Source organism: Clarias gariepinus, chromosome 14, assembly GCF_024256425.1.
Source record: "Clarias gariepinus isolate MV-2021 ecotype Netherlands chromosome 14, CGAR_prim_01v2, whole genome shotgun sequence".
Taxonomy (NCBI): Eukaryota; Metazoa; Chordata; class Actinopteri; order Siluriformes; family Clariidae; genus Clarias; species Clarias gariepinus.
Genome location: NC_071113.1, coordinates 23,302,048 through 23,328,369, shown reverse-complemented (window position 1 = coordinate 23,328,369; position 26,322 = coordinate 23,302,048). Strand labels below are relative to the sequence as shown.

Below are 26,322 nucleotides of genomic sequence, written 5' to 3'. Positions count from 1 at the left end.
GGATCCATCACGCCCTCTAGCGCTCCGTGACAGAATAATCTGGCCGCCATAGAAGCAGGCGCCGTTATCTCTGCGGCGCTGGCGTTCCTTGGGTGAGATGCGTGTGCGGCCTATCTGCATGGGTTCAGGGGGTGCCTCGGAAGTGTCTAAGGTTGGTGCAGAGGTGCATGGTGTGAAAAAAGGCTGCCGTTCAGTCCGTCGAATCCGCTTGCGAGCGTCAATACGTGTTGCCAGGTCAATGAGTCCCTGCAGGTCCGAGGGAAGTTCACGAGCTGCAAGCTCGTCTTTCACTGAGTCTGTAAGCCCATGGAGAAAACAGTCAAAAAGAGCTTTCTCGTCCCAGTCACAAGAGGGAGCTAGAGTCCGGAAATCAATGGCATAGTCAGAGACAGAACTTGCTCCCTGGCGTAACTGAAGTATTTGGTTAGCTGCCTGATGTCCTGTGAAGGACCGATCAAAAACCCTCCTCATTTCCTCAGTAAAAGTTCTATAAGTAAAGCAACATGAAACTTGAGCATCCCACAGTGCCGTTCCCCACTCTCTCGCCTTTCCAGAGAGGAGAGTGATGATGTAGGCGACCTTAGAGCGCTCTGTGGGAAATGACGTGGCCTGCAGTTCCAGAACAAGAGAGCATTGAGAGAGAGAGAGGCCATGGAACAGTACATAAAGGAGTCACTTGCCGCAGGGATCATCCCCCCATCCTCTTCGCCAGCAGGGGCAGGGTTCTTCTTTGTGGAAAAGAAGGACAAATCCCTCAGACCCTGCATTGATTACAGAGGGCTAAATGAGATCACGGTCAAGAACCGCTACCCCCTTCCTCTGATGTCATCAGCCTTCGAACTTCTCCAGACGCCAGTGACTTCACCAAGTTGGATCTGAGAAACGCCTACCACCTTGTCAGGATACGAGAGGGTGATGAGTGGAAGACTGCCTTCAACACACCCACCGGCCATTATGAGTATCTAGTGGTTCCTTTTGGCTTAACCAATGCGCCGGCAGTGTTTCAGACTCTCATAAATGATGTCCTCAGGGATTTTCTCAATGTCTTTGTCTTTGCCTACCTGGACGATATCTTGATTTTCTCACGCTCAGTCAAGGAACACAGATCCCACGTTCGCCAGGTCTTGCAACGGCTACTTGAGAATAAACTTTACGTCAAGGCAGAGAAATGCGAGTTTCATTGCTCGTCAACATCCTTTTTGGGATATTGCATCTCACCTGAGGGCATCCAGATGGACCCCACCAAGGTGAGGGCAGTCACCGACTGGCCAGTACCGTCATCAAGACGCGAACTCCAACGCTTCTTAGGGTTCGCCAATTTTTATCGCCGTTTCATCCGGAGCTACAGCATGGTCGCGGCCCCACTTACGACCCTCACGTCATCCAAGATCTCATTCAAATGGAACCACCAGGCAGACATAGCCTTCAGGGATCTTAAACAGTGCTTCACCACTGCACCTATCCTCATCTTTCCCAACCCCTCTCTCCAGTTTGTCATGGAAGTAGACGCGTCCGAAACTGGGGTGGTGGCCATCCTGTCCCAGAGGTCCACAGAAGACAACAAACTTCACCCATGCTCCTTCTTCTCCCGCAGACTCACACCCTCTGAACGCAACTACAACATTGGGGACCGTGAACTATTGGCGGTCAAATTGGCCCTAGAAGAATGGAGGCATTGGCTGGAAGGGGCCGACCACCCCTTTCTTGTGTGGACTGACCATAAAAACCTAGAATACCTAAGAACGGCAAAAAGACTCAACTCACGCCAGGCACGGTGGTCGTTATTCTTTTCTCGTTTCCGCTTCACGCTGTCGTATCGCCCTGGTTCCAAGAACGCTAAACCTGACGCCCTCTCTCGCCAATTCTCCACCTCTCAGGACGCATCCACAACGGAGACTATCCTTCCTCCTCAATGTCTTGTGGCAATAACCCGGCTTACTGTGGAGCAGCTTGTCCAGCAGACCCTCGAACGGGAACCACGCCCAAGCACCGTCCCACCTGACAAGCTCTTTGTTCCAGTCTCTGTACGATCACACGTGTTAGACTGGGCTCACAGTTCCAGACTGGCATGCCATCCTGGGGCAGCACGCACTCTCTTCCTCCTTCAACAACGCTTCTGGTGGTCCACGATGAAGGAGGATGTCAAGAACTTTGTGGCGTCCTGTGACACCTGTGTCAGGAACAAGGTCACCAACCGCCCTCCAGAGGGCTTCCTTAGACTGCTCCCCATTCCCCACCGACCTTGGTCCCACATCTTCATCGACTTCGTCACCGGCCTACCACCATCCCAAAACAATACCTGCATCCTGACCATTGTGGATCGCTTCTCTAAGTCTGCACATTTCATACCACTACCGAAACTCCCGTCTGCGAAGGAAACAGCTGAACTGCTAATCAACCACGTCTTCCGACTTCACGGACTCCCAGTCGACATCGTCTCGGACAGAGGCCCCCAGTTTTCTGCCCAATTCTGGAAAGCCTTTTGCAACCTCGTCGGTGCTAACCCCAGCCTTTCTTCCGGTTTCCATCCCCAAACTAACGGCCAAACGGAACGAGTCAACCAGGAGCTGGAGAAATCTTTAAGATGCATGGCCACCCGGGATCCATCCTCCTGGAGCCGCTTATTACCCTGGGTCGAGTACGCCCACAACTCGCTTCCTACCTCCTCCACAGGCATGTCCCCCTTCCACTGTTGCCTGGGCTATCAACCACCCCTCTTTCCGACCCAGGAAGAGGAGGTAGCCGTCCCCTCAGCCCAAACCTTTATCCGGCGCTGCAAGAGAACATGGCAGCGTGCCTGCAACCAACTACGGCGCACCGTAAGTGCCTTCCAAAGCCAGGCTAATCGTCATCGGTCACCAGTCCCTAGATATCTTGTCGGCCAAAGGGTCATGCTGTCTGCACGTGACCTCCCCCTCAAGACCACATCCAAGAAGATTTCACCAAGATTCATCGGACCTTTCACCATCACACGGATCATAAATCCATGCTCCGTCCGACAAGCTCTACCACTCTCTATGCGCAGAATCAATCCTACATTTCACGTTTCCCAGATCCGCCGACTGGTCCCCTGTCCACTATCTCCACCCATCCAACCCCCTCCCCCCCCTCGACTCATAGACGGAGGTGAAGCCTTCACAGTCCGTAGACTCCTCAGGTCTCGCCGCCGCGGTCGTGGTCTCCAGTACCTGGTGGACTGGGAGGGCTATGGCCCTGAGGAGCGGAGTTGGGTACCAGCCAAATTCATCCTGGACCGCTCCCTAATCGCTGACTTTCATAGACTTCACCCTGAGGCGCCTACTAGAACGCTAGGTGGCGTTCTTAGGGGGGGGGGTACTGTCACGACCCGTCAAGCTACAGCTCTGCCATGATCATATGAGCACTCCTGCTCCACGTTCCCAACCACCCCTTGCTTCTTGCCACCTCACCTTCCACTCTCAACACACCTGTGCATTGTCTCCAATCATCCTCCTTACCTATTTAAACCACGCTCTGCCACAATCACGTTGCCAGATTATTGTGTGCCTTTCGTAGCCCAATTTTCCAGCGTTAGTTTCATGTCTCGACTACCTGTTACCGACCACGCTTTGTTTCTTCTCGACCACGCCACTGCCTCACGTTTGGATTCCACGCTCACGGAGTTTTGTTATCGACCCTTGGATTTGCCTCAACGACCACGAATTCGGATCTCTTGTCTCTCTGGCTCTGAACCTTGCTCACCTTCGACCACGAAAAAGCTTAGCAAAACCAGCCACCAACCTGTGCGGCGCCTCCATTCGCCCGCCGGTTCTCCACGTCTCTGCAACACTGCGCGAATCGCGCTGCACACCAAGTTTCCTCACCGGCTCTTTGCACTTCCGCATTCCTGCACAGGACACACAAGGCGCTCTCGCCGACTCGCGGCGCTTTAGCATTCCTCACAGGTCCACGCTGCACACAGAGCGCTCACGCGCGCTTCCGCATTCCAGCGAGACTCTGCTCACGCCACAGCACAGAGCTTAACCGGCACTTTCTCTTTGATCCACTCGGCCAGCTTAGTCTGCTACACAAGCACTACCACTAACCACAGGTCTAACTCTGCGCTTGGATCCATCACGCCCTCTAGCGCCCCGTGACATCTACTGAATTTTGAGATTTTTTTTAGGTCGATTTTTTTATGATATAAGGGCATTTCAGTTCATTTAAATTTTAAAGTAACATACTGTATCTTCTTTTCCCATGGGTCGATTGTGATTGAACAAAGCCTATATGTTACCTTAAGCTCAGTCAAATACACCTGTCAAAACCCTATTAAAATGTTTTCAGTAGTCTTTTATACAGTATGATGCATGCACGAAAAAACTGACAAACAGACAGACAAAACATCCAAAAAAAATCTGGATTTCTTTTATTACTCATCTTGTGCCCCACCCCCCCCAAAATATTTTTTTCACAAATATCTTCAATGTACAGAAACACTATATTTACAGTTTTCTTATATGTACCAGCATGTCGTATTAATGCCTAAAACAGTGCATACTGTACATACATGAATGGCAGATAGGAGACACATTTTATAGATATCCACAACCTGTCAATACTATGGCTGAATTAACAATTTTATAAACTATTAAATATTATTAACTAGCAAAAATCCTTAATATAAGAGCTCTGATTTCTGATTTATTCAGTCCCCAGATTCACAGTGCTCTTTTCCTACTCTCTCTCTCTCTCTCTCTCTCTCTCTTTCTGATGAACATTAACTATTGCTCCCCATTTGCCAGGTGACTCATAGCAACACACCCAGGGTTGGTGTTACCATGGTGATCAGTGTGTGTGGAAATGTGTTTGTATGTTTGTTTGTTTCTGTGTGTAAGACAGAGAGAGAGAGAGAGAGAGAGAGATGACAATACATTTTTTAATCAGCAGGTTTTATAATTTGAAGTTTAATACAGCCACAAACTGTGATTTATACTATGTATGTCTGCCACTAATCATATTATAATAGTTAAAAAAATAATTATTTCCAAATTGTCAATCACAGGATGGACAATCTGTTTACAGGCAACATTAATTTCCCTATTCTCACTTTGCAAAGTCATTCAGTTCCCAGGAATCAGTCGTGTTATTAAGAGCAGAGGCAATTCTAGAGCCTCTTGGTGCCCAAGGCAAAAATTTCCATGGAGCCTCTCCAACCAGCATTACTCACTGTTATCTTATAAATTAGAAATGGTTTTGCCAGCCGTCAGGGGCCTCCTGCTATCCTGGGGCAACAAGCAGATGCCTGTTGACAAGCAGCATCCCTAATTATAATAAGATGGGCATTTGGTAATATTGGCTATGCTAAATTGCTAAAGTGACCTAAAGCTGTAAAAAAAAAAAGGTCAAATAGTAATAAAACGACAGCATGAGGGAATTAAAAAAAAATAACAACGTAAAATGAGCAGTAAATGATGAAAAAATTAAACATAAGTGGTAGAGATATAGTAAATGCTTTATGTGTTACTATAGCCAAACTTTTTTTTTTTTTTTTTTTGGTTATGGAAACTGTAAGGTTAAAAAAAATACTGTTACACTTCAAGGTTGAAGAATTGTATATCATAAATGCTATTTTATAAAATCAATAACAATTGTGTGCTACTGATTTTATCATGTGTTACAAAGCATAAAGAGTGCCTGTCTCTGCCTGTCAACTGACTGTAACACACTCCCTCTCATGGCTTTATTTTGTAGTTGCCTGATTTCGCTCAGCAGCAGCCGCTTCACAATTTTAGTTTACTTGCAACAGTAGTTATATCGATTAAATATTAAATGAATTAGAGCAAACTAGCGTTAATACCCGTCTGAATATAAGCTATAATATAATAAAAGATATTATTATTTCAGGTAAAATATACAGTATGTCTGCCTGTCTTTTTGTACAGCAGAACTCTCCGCCCAACTTATTAATACAAATAAATAACATTTTGTAAGGTTGAGTATCTTACACCTTGTTTACGTTAAGCTGTATTTTTTCGTCGTCAGTCACATACACTCCCTGTTTAAAGCAGATTATTACATCCGGCACATGATTGTTCATAACATCACTTTTGCTCAACATTTTGATTTGAGCACATAACTTTCTCAGTTCAGGTTCGTTTTACACACACTCACCTCAGTCTGCTGCGGATACATTTGCTCCAAAAACCGTGTTTTATCACATATTGGCACTTCGCATTTCTTTTTTAATTAGCACAACAGTTTCAGAACATGTGAGACAAACTGGTTTTAAACTTTGCGCAAGAAGAATAAACATACAATGATCTGTCTGTCCATCTTCAAAGGTTCAGATCTATTTTTGGAGTAATTTGGGTGATTTGTGGGGGCATTGTGTTCGTTTTTGAGTCTAACGCATACTCTGTGTATATATGGTAAACAATCGAGTTGACTGGCTCTGTTGAGTGATACATACAGTATAGCCACGCCCACTTTGAAGACAAAATCGCTATATTCGTCCGAAAAACCGATGGTTGCTGTGATGTAATTTATCACAAAACTACTCATAACATGTCCTTTCTATTCAACATTTTGATTTCATTTATGACGCAGAATTAACTTTTTTATGTATTTATAAAACTACCAGGCATCATATAATGCACTAGAACATTGATTGAAAAGACTGGACACTAGGAAAGGTCTTCTGTGAATATTCCAACTTGTTTGATCTCAAAAATGTAAAAGTTTTCAGTAAAGATCACCTTTTCATGTGCAAATATGATAAGACTGTTAAGGTTATGACTGAGCCCTCATGCTCCAGACCTGCTGAAAGTGAGCGTTATCAACCTAGATATGATGTGTGTGTGTGTGTGTGTGTGTGTGTGTGTGCGTGTGTGTGTGTGTGTGTGTGTGTGTGTGTGTGTGTGCGCATACATACAGTATAAAGAAAGGGAGGAGTCTTTCAGTATTATCTTCCTTTGGCAACAACAATGGCGTTTTCTCATGAGAAGGGATCAGTGCATCTGCGGACACATCTTTCTTTGGGACTGATGTATATGAACACACATGATCATGCCATCTTTAAAGCTAGTCTGATGGCATGGTGTGAAAGCTAAAGTCTTTGCTTCCTCTATGCTGGAGACTTTTTACACTGCTCATAATAAGTATATTCCTCTAGGCTATAGGTTTGAGAGAGAGAGAGAGAGAGAGAGAGAGAGATCTCCAATGTAGCATTTTTGCTTTATTTCTCAGCTGATTTGAGACTTGTGAGTATGTTACTTGGACATTTGGACTGATAAATTCAGCTTTATTTAAGTACCATCATTACATCAGCGCTTACTTTCAACTTTTAATTTTAGCCTTGCTTCTTCTTCTTTTACTTTTTTTTTCCCTTTTATCCCCTCCTCCTTCTACAGGAGTCCAAGACCAATTACAAAATATTTGTTATTATTATCAGAAGATGCATGTTTTTTTAATCAATATTATTTGCACTTTGCTGCATATATGGTTGCTTTTTACATATTTAGTCAAAACTTTAACAGGAAGAAAAAAAAGCTAAAAAAAGCACAACTATAGTGTTTTGTGTCTCAAACATACAGTGTGGTTCAATGTAATAGATAATTGGCAAAAGTCTTAACATGTTTAATTGTACTAATTTGTTAATTGAACAAAAATGAAACATTTTATTGTAAATAATTTATTTATTGCAGTTATCATTGCAAACCTGATCAACATTGTTAACGTTAATATTCATTTCATCTTCTGCAATGGATTGGCAAAATCACTGTGCCTGCTTAATGATTGTGGTGCTTCTCAACACAAATAGACCGATCTTGATTAAAATGGATGGAGTCCATCACAAGATATTGTCAGTGTTGCCATGGTGACCATGTTATTTGGGTAGGCAGTGTGTGTGGGGACATATGGTTGATTACAAGGATAGTAACATCCTTATAGAGTATACAGCATACTGCGTTTTGGCCAGATAGAGACAAAGCCTAAGGAGGTGACTGCACCGTGTCCAGTGTATACTGAGAGTGTAAACTGAGTGTGTATCTGTGTGTGAATGATTATACTGTGTTCTGTCCTGTAGATGGATGAGATTAAGGTTAAAGAGCGCACTGTGCTCAGTCTGGAGAGGGACTTGACTGTGCAAACGGCTCACACTCGGAAGCTGCAGCAGCAAAACCAGGCTGTAAGCGATCAGTTGGCTGTGATCAGAGACATCAGCCCAAAGAAAGAGGTTCCGTATTCACCTGGTGCAGGAGACACAGCAGACAACACAACTAACCCTGTAAGCAAATTTCATATCCCCACCTAATAATGTGCTCCTGGTGAATGTTGCACCTACGTGCTGTTCAGAAATAAATATGGCCTCCAGTCAGGAAGAAGCTCTGGTACTCAAGCTTCTTCACAGCATCATGATGATCATCATCTGAGCAACAAAAGACATCATGATCCAATAAAGTTTAGTGCTTGAACTGAACATGTTTTGGTGTCAAGTGATTTTTTCATTTATGCTAATCTGGCAGAAGTGTCCAACTGGGCATTTAATATCTAAGACATCGATTTTATACTTGTAAGGAAAGAGTTAAAACATTTTACTGTATGTTTATAATTGTAATAACTCTCTAAGTATCTAAAGCCTGACAAAACCAGTTAAACACAATCATGACTGCATAATTTTACTTTTGTCTTTTAAAAAATTTACTCTTATAATATCCAGCAACAACTCCAAATTAACAAAACCCACCATTTGTATTTGATTCCACCGAAACCCTTTGGTAACATTGGGGTAGAAAATGACTATTAGCAACTTTATTTATTAACTGACACACAGCATAACTCTAAAACAAAAATGATCCTGTTACAGTTATAAAAATCTTTTTAAAAATTAAAAAAATTCTGTACAAGAGGCTAAATGCTATGTCCTACGCCTTAGTGGCCACAAAATAATATCTGATTCCCACAGCTCAGTAAGTTGTTGCCATGACATACTATCTTATTTTGATGCGTAAGTTATAGCCACAACATGCTATCTCATTCCCGAACCTTAGTAAGCCATGGCCACAAAATAGCATTTTGTTCTTACAGTACACTTTAGTAAAGTAAGTCGTGGCCACAACATAGTATCTCATTCCCACAGCTCAGGGAGTTGTTGAAACAACATACCATCTCATTCTGATGCATTATAAGTCATAGCCACAACATGCTATCTCATTCCCACACCTTAGTAATTCATGACCACAAAATAGTATTTCGTTCCTACGCCTTAGTAAGTCGTGACAACAATATAGTATTTCATTCCCACACCTTAGTAAGTCATGGCCAAAACATGCTAAATCACTCCCACACTATAATAAGGTATGTGCACATCATATCTCATTCCCACACCTTAATAAGTCCCCCCCCCCCCCCCCCCCAATGTCACCAGAGGGGCTTCGTATCATTTTATAAAATAATAAAAACTGTCAAGAAATGTTCAAAATTGTATTCCTTAAAAGTGTATATAACTTTTTAGATGGTCCTCAGATCATGCTAAAACCAGAACAGGCACTGAACCGTGCACGTAAACCGCTATCAAACGAAATGAAACATTAACTATGATTGGTGGTTACTCAGAGCTACAGTACTGGCGAAATTAAGCAATATCTGCATTTCCTGATTAGTGTTTCAAGGCTCAAACATCACCAACCCAACATTTCAACAAAAAACAGTCAAGATTCATAAATGAATCAATTTCATCAAATATCTGTGTCATTCACAGCTTACATAGAAACATAAATTCACATCCAAACCATTTCACAAATGTGTGCAGAATCTCAGGAGAATGTTTGGCTTTTTTGGAAACTGTTTTGTTGGTGTTACATCAGACTGGATTTCTTAACTTCAGCACACACAGCAACATTCGCCACAACCTGCTTCAGAATAAAACTAATAATTTTGACAACCACCTCCATGACTATACTCGCTGTATACACTGTAAACACTTTCCTGATTCACTGCTGGCTTCAGCTCTGATTATTAACCTGGCAGGTTGCTTGTTGCCAAACTGGGGTTTTATATTTGCTTTATGATTTCCTTTTGCTATATATCTACATTTCATTTAAGCCCTTTTATGGCATATTTTAAATTATATCTTTTCACCTTTTTCCCATGTTGCATATTCCTAGCATGCTAATGCACTTCATAATGCTTGTCCTTTATTCATTAAGAGGAAAAACAGCTCATAGAGTGGCTAAAACACTATCAATATACAGTATGTAACTTCAGCACAAGCATTGCTAACAAATACAATACAGTAGGAAAATAATAATAGTCATGATATTCCAGCAAGGACATACGATAAGATAAAATTCAATTGTTTGTTACATGTACCTTACAGCACAGAGAAATTATTTTTTGCAAATCGCAGAGCGCAGGACCAGCCAGGATACAGTGCCCCTGGACCAGATAGGGATAAGGGCCTTGCTTAAGGGCATGGCAGTGACAACTTGGTGGTGCTGGGGCTTAAACTCCCAACCTTCTAATTAGTAAACGTTTGAGACAGCACTGCCACAACTCAACAGTGTTAAAATGTTTAGTCGTTTTTTTAGACCCTGTCTTCTTTTTATTATTAAATAATTTATATTTTATATACAATATATCATTTATTTAATATGTGTATGTGAACAGTTTGACAGCAAAATGTAATAAATGCAGTTTTTGGACTTTATTTTGGCAAATGATTATTCTGTGTCAAAGACAATGTTGTCCATTGCAAAACATTTAATTTCAAAACTATATAATCTTATTTTATAAGCTTGGAATTTCCACGTCTGCGATGGACTGGCACCCTGTCCAGGATGTACTCCTGGGGTAGCCATATATTTTTTTTATAGCAAAGGCCAATGCATCATGACAAGCCAACACCATCACTTATATCTGTCAGGTGATCTGTGAAGCTAAGATACCTTCTGTGCTTCAAAGCAGCTTCCGCAGGTGGTTTGAATGTGTTCAAAGGATTTTTGGAGAATGTTTAAGCCAAGAACAGTATGTTTACAGCCATTGCAGTAATTCAAGCAGTAATAAATGACAGGTGTGCATTGCTTAATGTCAATATCTTTAATATAATATGTGGGATACAAACATACAAACGGTGAAGCAAAATTTTTTTTTTTAACTTACATATGCACCAGAGATATGTGTACAAGAGCCATAATATACTGTATTGGAAGCTGTTGGTTATACAGTGCATACCTGTACTATAATAGCGAGCTGTTGTCATGTTTCAAAGTGAAACTAAAACTGGTAGAGGAGGAGGCTGACAATACTGTAAACTGTCTTATAATGTTTCTTATGACTTTCAACAATGTTTGTAAATAAAAGAAAAAAAATGCTGCCACTACAGTATGTTCTGTTTGACTCACTTCAGGATCAAAATCGAAGCATTTTATTTTTTATTTTTTTTTAGTTTTGTTGTATATGTAATAAAACTCAAACATCTTCTGTATACTAAACTGCATACTTAAATAACCATAAACATAGCTGCAGGCTGATTTATACAGTGTGCCAAAACTGTGAGATGTGGATTAATAGCTTTTGAAAATCACCCAAACATTCACACTAATATAACTAGTATTATAAAAATATTTTGTCATTTTTGCTTTTTAACACTATTTCGAAAAATAAATATTGCACAAAATAGTCTCTGATAGTTTCTTATTTTGCTGTCAAACTGTTACATGTATAGGTGGAATTAACTGTATTATTGCTGTAGTATAAATAGAGGTCTACAGTATATCAAAAACAATTTCAACATTTGACACCAGCTTTATCTTATCATTAGGAAATTGTTTCAGTCCCATTCCATTGCCATTCATGGCCTCAGGAGCAAAAACAGACCATGCTCTGTGTGGGGGAAGGATGTCATACTCTCTCTCCCCCTGTCAATCACAGGCATTGCAGTTTCCTGGGGTCACATATTTTGCACAAAGTATGTGATAGCCTTCACCTTCCTGGGTTGCTAGCTGCTGTCTGTTAGGGAAGAGCTGGCTGGGGGGCGTGATATTCATCTGCATTTTTGCTGTTTCTTTGTGGCTGACAAACCTCAGTGCATGCATTTAAAAAATTCTAAAATAAATTTTCCCCAGTAATTATCATCTACACATGTTTTTTAAATGATATAGACATGCATTTTAAAGTTATTAATTGATTGTCTCCTGCACTGGGTATGAGCCTCTCACAGTGTACTTTCTATAGTTCATATTTAACCTTTTCTCATAATATTATTTATCAAACCTGATAAATTGCTATAACAATATATTACATTGCTGAACATCTTGAACTTACAGGCGTGTTTTTCAGGCTAGACTAGTGGTGAGCCCCAGAGCAAACATGGAACCATCTAATTTTACACTTTCTTTAAAGTGACCGCTACGTGAGATATCACCTGTGCAGTGCTGTGAGAATAGAAGATGAGAAAACACATATTATCCAGCGCAGACTGTAAGATTCACACATTTTCACCTACACTTTGACTTCACACCTTTTACCTTAGCTTTTTTTCTTTGCTATATTGAATTTGTACAGTTGGCTGATTTTAGTTATTTTATTAGTTTGTTTCAATCTGTTTTTATTCAGCAGCAGCTGCCAGTGGATCTGACTCTGTGGCCTTTCAGTGCTTCTTATTTTAGATGTGTATTACACATTACTCTCAGTGTTTACAGTGAAAAGCATTACAGTTTTCCTATTCGAGTGTTTTAAAAAGCGAGTATTCTACAACTCCAAACTCACTATACTGTAATTATAACCTGCACACGATAATTGTGTCCTCTTTTGTGACAAAAACCCGAAACGATGTGCTCCATTAAATCTATTTTATTTATTTTTTTCATATTTTTGTCTTCTAGCATTTATAGTCCTGTCCAAACACGTGCCAATTTATTGTTAAATATTTGGCCACATTTATAATTACCCTACAGCCTTTCCTGGGCAGCTGAGAGATGTTTTTCATGATGAGCGAGCAGGCCTTTGATGTGTGATTATGTTGTACATTATACTCCTCTGTTTAGTTCCAGTTCTTTGCAGTCGGTTTGTGTTTCAGATACAGCAGTTGGACGAGAAGGATGCTCGTCGTTTCCAGCTAAAAATTGCTGAACTGAGTGCCATCATTCGCAAGCTGGAGGACCGCAATGCTCTTCTCTCAGAGGAACGTAATGAGTTGGTGGGTCACTGCTTCTTACTGTATTCTGGTAAATGTAAAACAAAGAAATGCTTTAGAACATGTGAATTTGGCATTAATGAGTGAGGAATTATACAGAGAAAGAAAATGTACATTTATGGGCAATTTCAGGAAATTTGGCAAATAACTAACTGGAACATCATTTTTCATAATAACATGTTGATCAAACTGAGGACATTTAACAGTGTTGTTGTGAAACTGTGAGGTTCCCAGTATGCTTTTAATTTTAACTCAAAGGCAGTCTTAAACACCTATTCTCTTTTCCTTACTACCCTGAAACAAAATAACCCATAAAATTATTTAAATATGTCCTAGCAAGTGTAATGTAATACAATGACAGTAGCCCATTCTGTATTCTCAGAGTTACAACAATGGTACTGTACATCATCATGTCTCTCAAACAAGACAAGTTCAGTAAACTAAAACAGCAATTTAACATTCATCAAAACCTGTCAGCACATCTGGCTATTTATTCATATTCATACTGCTGATCAGTTTTATAGACTATTTATGTAAAGATTGCTATTATAATGTGTGAAAATCTGTATCCTTACATTTATGTCTGGGTGTGTTTTTCTTAATCCATAGCTAAAGCGTCTCCGTGAAGCAGAAAGCCAATATAAACCGCTTCTGGATAAGAATCGGCGGCTGAGTCGTAAGAACGAAGAGCTGGCTCACGCTTTCAGACGCATGGAGAACAAACTACGCTTTGTCACGCAGGAGAATATAGAAATGGTGCTTCACATATGCAACATGCTTCATCTAATATTGTTTACATAATAAAGCAAAAGCTTTGTGCTTAATAGCAGGGGACCTGCTGAACCCTGTGTTTCTCTTTAAATTCCATTAATGTTGTTGGCTTTTGGATCTAATTGCCTGTATTCAACCACTGTGCCACCAACATCGTTATAACAATGGGTGATTATTCCTGCCACAATAATGCAGCTCAAAAAGAGATCAATTTTACTGTTACCTATAAATAACCATGAGGCCCTTACTGGAAGGGTACACTCATTTATAGTTTATTGATTATGAACATTTATTTAGTTATCGTTGCTATAATGTCATGTAAAGCAAATTTTTGCACAGAAAGGCTATTATAGATTGAGGGTTGTTGTTCAAAACCAGTCAAGCTGTTAAAATGAATCATCTATTTACACAAGATTAAAAAAAACTTAGCTTGGTATTTACTCATAAATACCCACTGTATTTCCTCTTGACCTTTTTACTATGGTATATTAATTAGCTCATAGATATAAATAATGCATAGCTACTTTATTCATCCCAATGAAAATTTTATGTAGTTGTATACTGTAAATCTGATCTGTCATCACCACAGAAACTTATCTGGCTTTCATCTTTTAAAAAATTTTTATTCTTAAAAAAAAAAAAAAAAAAAAGATGTTAAAGCCATCTTACTAGAAACAGGAAGTTGGATATTAAAAGGCTAGTGTATAAATAAGGGGCAAGCTAAACAAAAGGGTTTAATAGTCAGCTAACAAGCATGATTTGGCTATTAAACAACTCTCAAGGAAACATGAGGCAAGCTAGCATGGACAAACAGCCAGGTAACCAGCATTTCCTCACTATTAAACAAGCTAGTGTAAAAAACAAGTAGCAAGCTAGCACTGGAAAAAAGGTTACAGAAAAGCTTGTTTAATAGCCAGGTAATGCTTGTTAGCTAGCTATTATACATTTTTTTTCCTATGCAAGCTACAGTATCAAGTATTACCTGACTATTAAACATGCTCTTGAGGAATTAAGGGGCAAGCTAGTGTTAAAATCACAGTTTAATAGCCAGCTAATGCTTGTTAGCTAACTATTAAACCCCCTTTTTAATGCTAGCATGGACCTTACAACCTCAGCATTACCTCAAGCTAGCACAGAAAAAAAATATTACAGGAAAGTTTTCTTAATAGACAGGTAATGCTTGTTAGCTAGCTACAGTATCAACTCCTTTCTTTCTATGCTAGCTCGCCCCTTGTTTTCACACTAGCTTGTTTAATAGGTAATGAGGTAATGCTGGTCACCCTACTAATACTTCTTTAAAGCATAAAAAAAAGCAGGCTAATGTTACCATTGTGAGAGCGAAACAAAAATAGCTACAAAGTTAGCTAAGTTGCTCTATAAATGTAGGTATTAAATAAAACAACAAACAACCAAGAGACTATTAATGTAATATCTACTGTAGCCTGCAAGTGTCCTTACATTCATCACGTACATAACCCTAAATAGTAAACCTATATGAATGTGCTAAAAATCTCGTCTATATTTTTAGACTTTGTGGTCTATGCTAGAACAACATGCTTGACAGGCTGTATTTAACATTGCTACTGTAATTAAAGAGATTGAAGATTAGCTTGACTGTAGTGTGACATACACTAAGAATAATGACCAATGCTTAACTAACAGTAAGGGCGAAGTGCCTGTGTTAATCTAATAGTGGAGACTAGTGGATAACATTAAGCTGACATTGATGCATGTGGGACGATGTGTATTAGTCGCTTACTGCAGTGTGCTTTGTCTGGTAGCGGGAGAAAGTGGGGACTCTGCGTAGGCCAAGCTCTCTGAATGACCTGGACCAGAGCCACGAGGAAAGGGAGATGGAGTTCTTGCGACTGCAGGTCCTCGAGCAGCAACACATCATTGACGATTTGTCTAAGGTATAGTCGTCTGTTATTTCACCTGCTTACTCCCACTCACACACAAACACCCCTGAGGTTTTCTTTGTGACTGTTATATTTGCAATTATTTGCTTTCAGGCAGCCTTGAAGTGCTATACAGTAGGTTAGCAATTGCAGCTATTGAATGTACTAGCCAAAGAGCATAAACATCACGCTGGAAATAAACCTCATGCAGATGACATTAATTGCAAAGATAAAAAGATCGTTATTATTTTATATCAATTTCGCCATATTACTTTGTTAATAATAAATGGGTAATGATTTTTTTTTTTTTACTATATTTTTCAGGCACTTGAAACTGCAGGATATGTAAAGAGTGTAATAGTAAGTTCTGTCTTCAAAATTTACACATTATGTTAGTGATTTGATTGACACAGTGACATAAAAAAAAACATTTCTTAGTGTGTAAATTTGCTATATAAACATCTGACCATCAGAGCCATACATGGTTTTTCCCCAAACGCTTGCCACAAAGTTGGAAGAACACAACTGAATGTCTTTGTATGCCGTGGAATTACGATTTCACTTCAGAGAAGAAAAAGGGCCCAATCCAAAGCCAGTTTCATGATGGCAGGGTTGGAGTAAAAAAATGAAAGTGGTTAATGTGCAAAAATCTTCACAGAAATGGTCAAAATTCTAGTAGAAAGCCTTTGCAGAAGAGTATGGGTGTGACGGTCAGGTTTGCACAAACTGCATAGTATACATGGTTAGCTGTACTTTATTATTTCAAATGGTTGCAACACTAATGAACAACGTACAGTCCTTGTTTACAGGCAATTAATGCCTCTTTTACTAAGGAACGAAAGAACAGGGGAAAATATAAGCTAAGGTGGACAATATATATATATATATATATATATATATATATATATATATATATATATATATATATATCCGATGATGCTAACTGCCTTAATACACTAAAATTCTGAGCAATATCAAATATTCAACCAGGATCATACTGTTAAAGTTTAGGTTTGTTAGGCGTATACAGTACATGTACTCATTGAATCTGTCTGTTACTTTTTCACTTTTTGAAAAATATGAATGTTGAGAAATGTATTGTTATTTTAGAAGTAATGATTATATGAGACTTTTTGAGTCAGATATACTAATAATATAAACACCACATGTAAGCTACACATGTTTAATAACCGTTCTAAAATACAGATGTTCAATAATAGTATAGAAAGAGTAGGTTTCTGTCACTCTAAATTCTGGGTCACTTACTACATCAACAATTCCCTGACAATCTTTTTAAATTCCAGCTAAATAAATCAGCTACTCTAAGGTATATCCCACTTCTTATAATGTCTTAAAATGCATGTTACAGTTTTATTAGTCTAAAGGGAGAGATAAACGTATCTCAGCCATTCTGAAGGTCTTTGAGCAATCTGGCTGGAGTCTATTTTAATTGCATATTTTGTCTACATATATACCTGCTCTGTTATGTCGATATAAAACCTGCTGTAAATGGACTTTTAGTAGCTTAAATTGCATCGCTCAAGGTGAAATTTTTTAATTAGCTCATCTACACTTTAGTATGGTGTTAAATAGCTATAATCACAAAGTAATGCAGCATATGTCGGTAATCTTTATATATTTGAGCAAGTGCATTCCATTTTCCATTTATATGAGTACCAGCATTTGGATTTTTAAGCTTAAAATATAATCAGTAATGAATTCACTGTGGAGAGCGTGTTATTATACACCCCATCTCTTTTCTCAAAAGAAATAATTTGCATTGTAAATATCCATATTAGCCCAAGTCAGTGTGAAGAAAACAGAAGGGTCTCTCTTTTTTTTGTTGTTGTACAAATCCAATGAAAATTTTATTTATCACAGACACCATACACAAATTTTACTAACACAAACAGTACACAGTAGGATAGGCGTTGAAATGCTTATACGATTATCTGCAACCTAAAATAAAAATATTTTACTACAGTTCAAATATTGCATAATTAAATTGTGAATACAATTAAAGTAAAGATAGAAAAAAATAAAATAAAAAAAGGCACTTTATCCACGGTGTACCCCGCCTCGTGCCCTAAGCCTCCTGGGATAGGCTTCAGGCCTCCCGCGACCCTGAATACAAGATAAAGCGGTATAGACGAGGAATGAGGGAGTGAGTGAGTAATTAAAATTTTTGGTTAAAAAAAAATAAAGTTATTAATGAAAATATAGATATATAAATTACACAGAAACAAAATGTACAAAATGAAAGTGTAAACTGTGAGGTATAAAAATAAAAAAATATATAAAAGTGTAAAAATTTTGTGTGTAGGTATGACAGGGGCAGTGTGATTAAAAAAAGGAGTATGAAATGATGTGTGTCAGCAGCAGAGTGGCTGTTCATGTCCCAAAGTGCAAATTACTGTAGTCCTCATTTTTGTGCTAATTTGCAGTGTGCAAACAAGAATTGTGCAGCAAGTGACTCTGATGTGTTAGCAGGAATGGAAATATGTCAGAAAGTATATTTGCAAAACTCATGCAATATATATCTTTTGTATTCTGAGAACTGGGTCAGCTTTGGTCTGATTGTTTCATTTTGTAAATCTGCAGATCTACAAATCATGTTGCTTATAATAATGATTTAGTTGCTATTATTTTTATTAATATGGTTAGTATCTAATTATATTAAATAATAAAGAATTAAATCTTATAAGGCTAAAGTATTAGGCAGCACAGTGATTTGGTGGTTTGAAATGTGGCCTTGCACCTTCAGGGTCAGGGTTTAGATCCCACTCGGGTCTGTGCAAATTTCATTCCACACTTAAAAGAAATCCAGGGCAGGCTAATTGGCATTTCAAGGTGCCCATAATGTGTGCGTAAGTGAGTGCTTGTGTGCCCTGTGATGGATTAGACCCATCTCCAGGGTGTACCTCGTCTGGTGCCCTGAGTCCCCTGGGATAGACTTCAGACTCCCCAAAATAGAATAAACAGTATAGTGAAGTGAGTGAATATTTTATAACTGATAGATATGAAGTCCTGTTTTTTCCGATGTATTTCTGTTTTTCTGACCTCTTAGGAAAGGGATATGCTGCTCAGATATAGAAGGCAGGAACCAACACGCAGGAGAAGGAGTCTCAAGGTTTGTACGGTACCATGTGCTATAGTTAGCGGCTTAGTCTGCAGACACTAGCAAAGGCTTGATCTCTGAAAAGACTTTTCACATTCTAGATTTTCAAAAATGATTACGGCTTTATATCAAATTTATGTCAAATTTACTTTACCAAAGTAAGTTATTTTACTAAAGTAAATTAAGTTTGCAAATGTGCATACTTTTATTTGATGAGTTTAACAAAATCTAGCATTATTTCCTGATTATTATTATTATTATTTGCTTAACCCGAGTGTAAATTCTCCCCTTTTAAATATTTATAAATATTTACATAAATATATATGCATACATACATGTATGAGGAGTGATTATAGTTTAGGCAGAATATCAGATTAACAGATATAACAAAACATAAATAGATATACAAGGGGTGCTCAAGTCTTTTGATATATACACAATTATTAGAGAAAAGACTACCTTTATTTCTCCATACAATCCACTGCTACACTAATACACTTATCCCAGCTTATCACTGGCGCTTAGATACCATCAAGGTAAAAAGTTTTTTTTGGCGCGCCTTATCCATGATTAAACTGCCTGCCAGATGGTTAGTCAAAAGTCCTAGTTTGACTTGAACACTTTGACTTTGACTTGTCTTCAGAAACAGAAACCTGTGCTTCTTTGATGACATAAACCACACACCCAATGTGGTAATAGTGTCACTCATGATCCATTTGCTGCACTGCTGCACTGTTTTAGGATAAGGCTTTACAGATATATGTAACTGCTCCTCAGTGTTTTAATTTTCTGTCTGTTGTCTCTTTCCTTTCTGTAGCCAGTGATTGAAACATTTTTTGGTTATGATGAAGAAGGCTCCCAAGACTCTGATGGCTCATCCTTGTCTTACCATACAGACCGGACACCCTGTACACCAGATGAAGATCTAATGGATGAAGAGGCAAGTACACGTTCGTGCACATTTTAATGTGATAGAGCTTCTATGTGTGTTTATATTTATTTTTTTAAGTGTGTCTTTTGCCACTTGGTCATATGCAATATATTTGCAGGGGATGCTTAAAGAGGCGACCGAGCTCAGGTTCCGTCAGCTGACAATGGAGTACCAGGCTCTGCAGCGTGCCTATGCCCTGCTTCAGGAACAGGTCGGAGGAACTTTTGATGCAGAAAAAGAAATCAAGGTAAATTACAACACTATGATATATAGTAAGTAAATTCATGGTTACATAATGTGTTTCAGGATATATCTGGAGCTTAAATTTTAGGCTGTTTATTGTTTACAGCAACTAGTTTTAGGCTTTTATTTTAAACCAAATTTTTAGTGATTTCTCTATTTGTTTTGTGCAGATACGAGAGCAGTTGCATTCAGAATTAGTTCGCTACAAGAGCAGAATAACAGATCTGGAGTGTGTGCTGAGTCAGCAGGGCCAGGTAATTCTGCATCATCTCTACACATGCCTCTCCACACCATGGCTGTGCTCATATAGAGATTTCCTCAGTAATGGGAAGTGTTCTATTGAGACCGGTTTTTAATGTCGCCTAGACATCTTCCACACTTTCTGAAATTATTGTGGTACATACCTTCGCAGATTGCGCTTATGAGGAAAAGCCCTGAATGTCAGTTACCAAAGTACGACTTTAGTTTTTAACTCTGGGCTCTTAGAGATAGCCAACTGGCAAATTGCTTAGGGAGGCACAGGGCTCTTGTTTCCAGTAAGGACTTTGAATAGGTCTCTCCGAGGGTGCATACAAAACAAAGATGTCATTTGGCTGGTAAGAGACAGTGAAAGTGGAAACAGTGAACATGGAAGCTAAGTCAGGTCCACTTGCATAAGACTATGATCCCATGCGTTACATCCAGTCTACAGTGGATCTCGCTCAAACAAAGGATTTAAAGGAGTTTCATACTGAAGCTTAATTAGATTTTAGGTGCAGCAATTCATCTTGACCCTTCAAATCAAAATACAAAATCAAAATACTATACTCAAATACTATATAGTCAGAAGGCATACTGTTCCATATTCTAGCATTATAACGTCTCCTCACCACCACCCACCTCCCCCATCAAAAGATAAAAAAGGGAAATGAAAAGATTTAACAATTCTGACTGCTGAACAAGCACATCATATATGTTTAAAGAGCCAGTACCTGATTAAAAGCTGAGTTGATTAAGTTTATCTTAAATTTGCTGTTTAAGGTCTAAAGATAATTACAGTGTGAGGAAATGACACTTTCCTAATCCTGCTTAATATTCGCAGAAAAACTTAGAGAGGACATTTATTAAACAGTAAAAAAAGAAGTAAGTAAGTAAAAAAAATAATATTATTAAAAATAAATAAGAAAGGTGTGTCATATGTTGAGCTTTTTTTAGGGATGCTGTTTGTCCGAATTCAGCAAAAGTGACATCCGATGGCTTTTCATACATGCTTTAATAACTGATATTTCTTTTCTTTAAGGATACAAAGTGGATTGAGGAGAAGCAGGCATTATACCAGAGAAACCAGGAGCTGGTTGAGAAGGTTTGTTATATATTTGGTAGATATTATCATGGTGTTGATTGCTCTGAAGCTCAACTTAAATTAAAATCTGGTTTACATTTGCATTACAGTCTTCACAGTTGTGACACTTAGTGGGACAATATGTCCATTTGTACCTATACCGATGACGTCCTCTCTTAATGCCTTAAGCGTGCACAGTGGCTTAATTTATTAACAAATATGCCAATTTAAAAAAATACCTCTTACTGTGATGACTGTGTTTCACATGTAAATACCTATTTTCAGAAATAAATACCTTTTATAGAAGTGAATTTTTACTCTAATACACAGGTAAGCTAGAGGCAAAAAAGGTCATCAAGGAGAGATTTAAATAGAATCTACAGTAAAGTAACAGTTATAGCAGCAGAGGCTAGGCGATGCACACAAAATTACTACTGCAGTACCCTTTACGTCATGTTCAGTTCACTGTGAACCCTGCAATTTTACATGTTCATTGAGGTTAATGGTGGAGAATCCACTGTGCTGTGATCCTTAACGCTATCAGGAAGTGTTTGGTGAAATTAACAAGACTGTCAGTTTTAGATATCAAGCTGTGCAGACTGTCGACTGTCAGTCCAGCATACAGTATGAACAAAATAATATGCTAAACAATAGCATGTGCTAGGGTGATGGTGGAAGTGATAATGTTAAATGAAACCAAATTTGCAGTGATTGATAATATTCATTTTCATATTCACTGCTTTACATTAAACACATTACTTGTTTAAAAGCAGTTGTCTAGATGCTATTACAACTTATGTTTTATGTGTCAAAAAAAATTAAGCTAAAACTATTTTATATGAGAAAGTTTCTTAAAATGGCTTCACTATTGAAGCACTGTCATGTGCTGTATAATCTATGTGTAAAACTCTGTTTCCACACCCATCAAGCCAGCATAATTTGGACATGTTCATCTCTTCTATCTTTCATCTCAGCTGAAACATATGGAGACGGAAGAGATGCGATTCAAACATGAAGTTCAGGATGCAAAAGATCAGAATGAACTCCTGGAGTTCCGCATTCTTGAACTTGAAGTAAGTCTGACCAGGATGTCAATAGAATGCTGATTATTCTCAAGATCTCATACTGTATGCTTATATACTGTAGATGTTCTTTTCAGCACATGATTTCCTAGATATGCCTTGTCTGATCACACAAACCTGCTTAAATTATGCCATTGATTGTGTTCTTTAGGAGAGGGAGAGGAGATCCCCAGCCATAAACTTTCAGAATGTTCACTTTGCAGAGGGTATGAGTCCGCTACAGGTGTACCTTCAGGCTGAGGGTGTCACTGTGAGTTCTTCTTAATACGACTTAAGTTAAGAATAATGCAATATTTATTATTGGCCTTCAAATATATATGTGTTAATAATTGACATACTGTGCAAGAGACACACCTTATTTCTTCATCTTAAATTATTAACTGTTGATTAAATTCAAGAAATGTGTTACTGCGACAGGTAACAAATTGCTATTGTAACAACCTCAGCAGCAACCTTATTTCCCCTCTCGTCTGTTCCAACCACTCACCATTCAGCATCACCAATCTACACCAGTATGTGATAAACTATAGTATACTATATACCAGTATACAGTTATAACTCCCTGCCCCTAATCATCTGTCATCATCTCTGCCCGTTACTCACCAGTTATGTTAGATGTTTTTGTTTTTATTATGCTTAAATAATTCACAGGTCAATGTGTGGCTTAAATAACGAAAAAACATCCATCTGAAACTGGTCAGGTACAGGGACTAAAAGTACAAGAAAGTCTGGCTTTTTGGAAGCAAAATATGAAGCTGAAGATTTTTGCACAGTACTGTAAGCATTTAAATTATAAAGATACATTCAGTTATGTATTCAGTTATACCTAAAGCTGAACATTAAAGTAAAATAAAATGAAATATTTTGTTTATTTTTATTTCTTACTTGTATTAATTACCTGGACGAAACATAGCACATGATTAAAACCAATTGTATTACCTTAGTAGTGTATGAGAAAGCATGTTTTGCATACAGACATTATTGACATAATCTTGCAACAAAAAAAAAGACTAATATTACCTACTATACCTTTAAGGTTCTTTAGTAGCACTTTCTATGAAGGCTTTATATATGATATACATTAATGATATATTTATACCATTTTATAGTGCATTGCACAAATTGTTAGAATTGTTTACTAAATGTAATTGCATTTATAGCAGTGATTGTTATGCATTTTAAAATTGTTAGCAGGAGGCAGAAATAAGTATTTGATCCCCCACAGATTTTCTAAGTTTGCCCACTCAAAAAAATGAAAGGTCTATAATTTTTATCATAGGTTTATGATAAAGGATTGAGACAGAATATCAACCAAAAATCCAGAAAAAGCACATGATACAAATGTTATGAATTAAGTTGCATTTCAATAAGGGGAAATAAGTATTTAATCCCCTACCAACCAACAATAATTCTGCCTCTCACAGACTGGTTATGTGCTCCTGTGGTACACATATTAATTTAAGAAGGTGCTCCTAACAACAATGTGGTATGTGTATAAAAGCCACCTGTCCACAAAATCTCTATCTTCTATTTAAACTTCACCACCATCAGCAAGACCAAAGAGCTGTCAAAGCAAGTCAGAAACAAGATTTTAGACCTGCAGAAGGCTGGAATGGGCTACAAGACTCAGCTAGAAGCTTGGTGGGAAGGAGACAACTGCTGGAGCGATTATTTACAAATAGAAGAAATACAAAGTAACCATTAATGGCCCTATATGCAAGATTTCACCTCATGGAGTAAGAATAATCATGAGAAAAACGAGGGACCAGCCCAGGACTACACAGGAGGAGCTTGTGAAAGATCTCAAGGCAGTTGGGAGCACAGTCACCAAACAAACCATTGTTAACACAATACACCTGCATGGATTAAAATCCTTCAGCGCAGTAAGGCTTCCCTTCCTCAAGAAGACACATGTACAGACCCGTCTGAGGTTTGCCAATGAACAGAGAAAGATTGGGAGAAACTGCTGTGGTCAGATGAGACCAAAATTGAGCTTTTTGTCATTATCTCGACTTGCTGTTTTCGGAGGGAGAAAAATGACTATGTTTACTTAGTGACTATGACACTAAGAACACCACAGTCCTTACAGTCAAGCACGAAGGTGAAAACATTATTCTTTAAGGCTGTTTCTCTGCTACAGGTAAAGATTGACTTGGATGAGGCCATGTGTTGTAAAAGTTTGGATGAGAACCTCCTGAAGATGGGTTGTGGATGGGTCTTTTAGCATAAAAATGACCCCTAAACATACTGCCAAGGCAACTAAGATGTGGCTCAAGAATAAGCACATTAAGCTCATAAAGTGGTCTAGTCAGTCTTCAAACCTTAATCCAATAAAAAAATTCACGGAGAGAGCTGTAACTTCGAGTTGCCAATGAACAGACAAGAAACCTTAAACATTTAGAGAAAATCTGTAGATAATAGTGGTTTGAAATGCATCCCAAGATGTGTGCAAATCTGGTAAACAACTACAAGAAACGTCTTCCCACTGTGCTTTCCAGCAAGGTTTTCTCTACCAAGTACTAAGTCATGTTTTGCTTGGAGATCAAATACTTATTTCCTCTTATTAAAATGCAACTTAATTCATAACATTTGTATCATGTGCTTTTTCTGGATTTTTGGTTGATATTCTGTCTCAATCCTTTACCATAAACTTATGATAAAAATTATAGACCCTTCATTTCTTTGTAAGTGGGCAAACCTAAAAAACCTAAGGGGATCAAATATAAATTTCCCCCACTGGATATGTGTATATATATACTCAGCAAAAAAAAAAAAAAAAAAACGTCCCTTTTCAGGACTGTGTATTTCAACAATAATGTTGTAAAAATCCAAATAACTTTACAGATCTTCATTGTAAAGGGTTTAAACAATGTTTTCCATGCATGTTCAATTAACCATAATCAATTAATTAACATGCACCTGTGGAATGGTCGTTAAGACCTTAACAGCTTACAGAAAGTAGGCATTTAATGTCACAGTTCTAAAAACGCAGGACACTAAAAAGACTTGCCAACCGACTGTGAAAAACACCCAAAAAAAACAGGGTCCCTGCTCATCTGCGTGAACGTGCATTAGGCATGCTGCAGGGAGGCATGAGGACTGCTGATGTGGCTAGGGCAATAAATTGCCATGTCTGCACTGTGAGACGCCTAAGACGGCGCTACAGGGAGACAGGAAGGACAGCTGCAATAGGCAGTCCAAGAGGATGAGATGCACTGCAGTACTTCAAGCAGCTAGTGGCCACACCAGCGACTGGTACTTTTGATTTTGAGCCTCCCTTCATTCAGGGACACATTGTGAAACATTTTTAGTTTATGTCTTATGGTGTTGACTCTTTTAGTGCTCATACAAATATTTACACATTAAGTTTACTGAAAGTAAAAACAGTTGAAAGTCAGAGGATGTTTCTTTTTTTTGCTGAGTATATATATGTTGCCAAAAAAAAGGCCTTGTTCCAGTAGTACTTTATGTTTATCTGTCAATACACTTACAGGTTGTTGCAGAAGTTATAGAGTTTTATAGTTCAATTTCATGATAATCCATGTGTTGTATTTATTGTAGTTATTTGAAAAAACAATCCATCCATAATGTATTATCCAAAGTAAGCCTGAGTTTCTTCTATAGAGATAATATAACAATATTGACACTGTTTATAATGTACCAATCTTATTGCAATAGCTTTTGAGTTCTTATTAACAGCAACAATCATTCGATTTAAACCATATAGAGTATGTTGTTTTAGACATTTTTCTGTAGAATATTTTGTTTAGCTCACATGTTGAGTAGTGATATTTTTCTTCCT

The 26,322-nt window shown here is 38.4% G+C and overlaps 1 protein-coding gene across 11 annotated transcripts in view; it reads left to right on the top strand.

Moving 5' to 3' along the window:
* The window catches only part of jakmip3 (Janus kinase and microtubule interacting protein 3), a 64,313-nt gene that overhangs the window by 28,933 nt on the left and 9,058 nt on the right, over positions 1-26,322 (top strand). For 6 of the 11 annotated variants that reach the window (XM_053511516.1, XM_053511517.1, XM_053511521.1 and 3 more), the window contains 12 exons: positions 8,048-8,248; positions 13,040-13,159; positions 13,766-13,912; positions 15,709-15,840; positions 16,150-16,185; positions 18,893-18,955; positions 19,761-19,883; positions 19,993-20,121; positions 20,288-20,371; positions 21,397-21,459; positions 22,413-22,511; positions 22,672-22,770. In XM_053511516.1, the coding sequence (XP_053367491.1) occupies positions 8,048-8,248; positions 13,040-13,159; positions 13,766-13,912; positions 15,709-15,840; positions 16,150-16,185; positions 18,893-18,955; positions 19,761-19,883; positions 19,993-20,121; positions 20,288-20,371; positions 21,397-21,459; positions 22,413-22,511; positions 22,672-22,770 (1,296 nt within the window). The remainder of the gene's footprint in view (positions 1-8,047; positions 8,249-13,039; positions 13,160-13,765; positions 13,913-15,708; positions 15,841-16,149; positions 16,186-18,892; positions 18,956-19,760; positions 19,884-19,992; positions 20,122-20,287; positions 20,372-21,396; positions 21,460-22,412; positions 22,512-22,671; positions 22,771-26,322) is intronic. The other 5 variants (XM_053511525.1, XM_053511518.1, XM_053511524.1 and 2 more) reach the window with 2 other exon arrangements.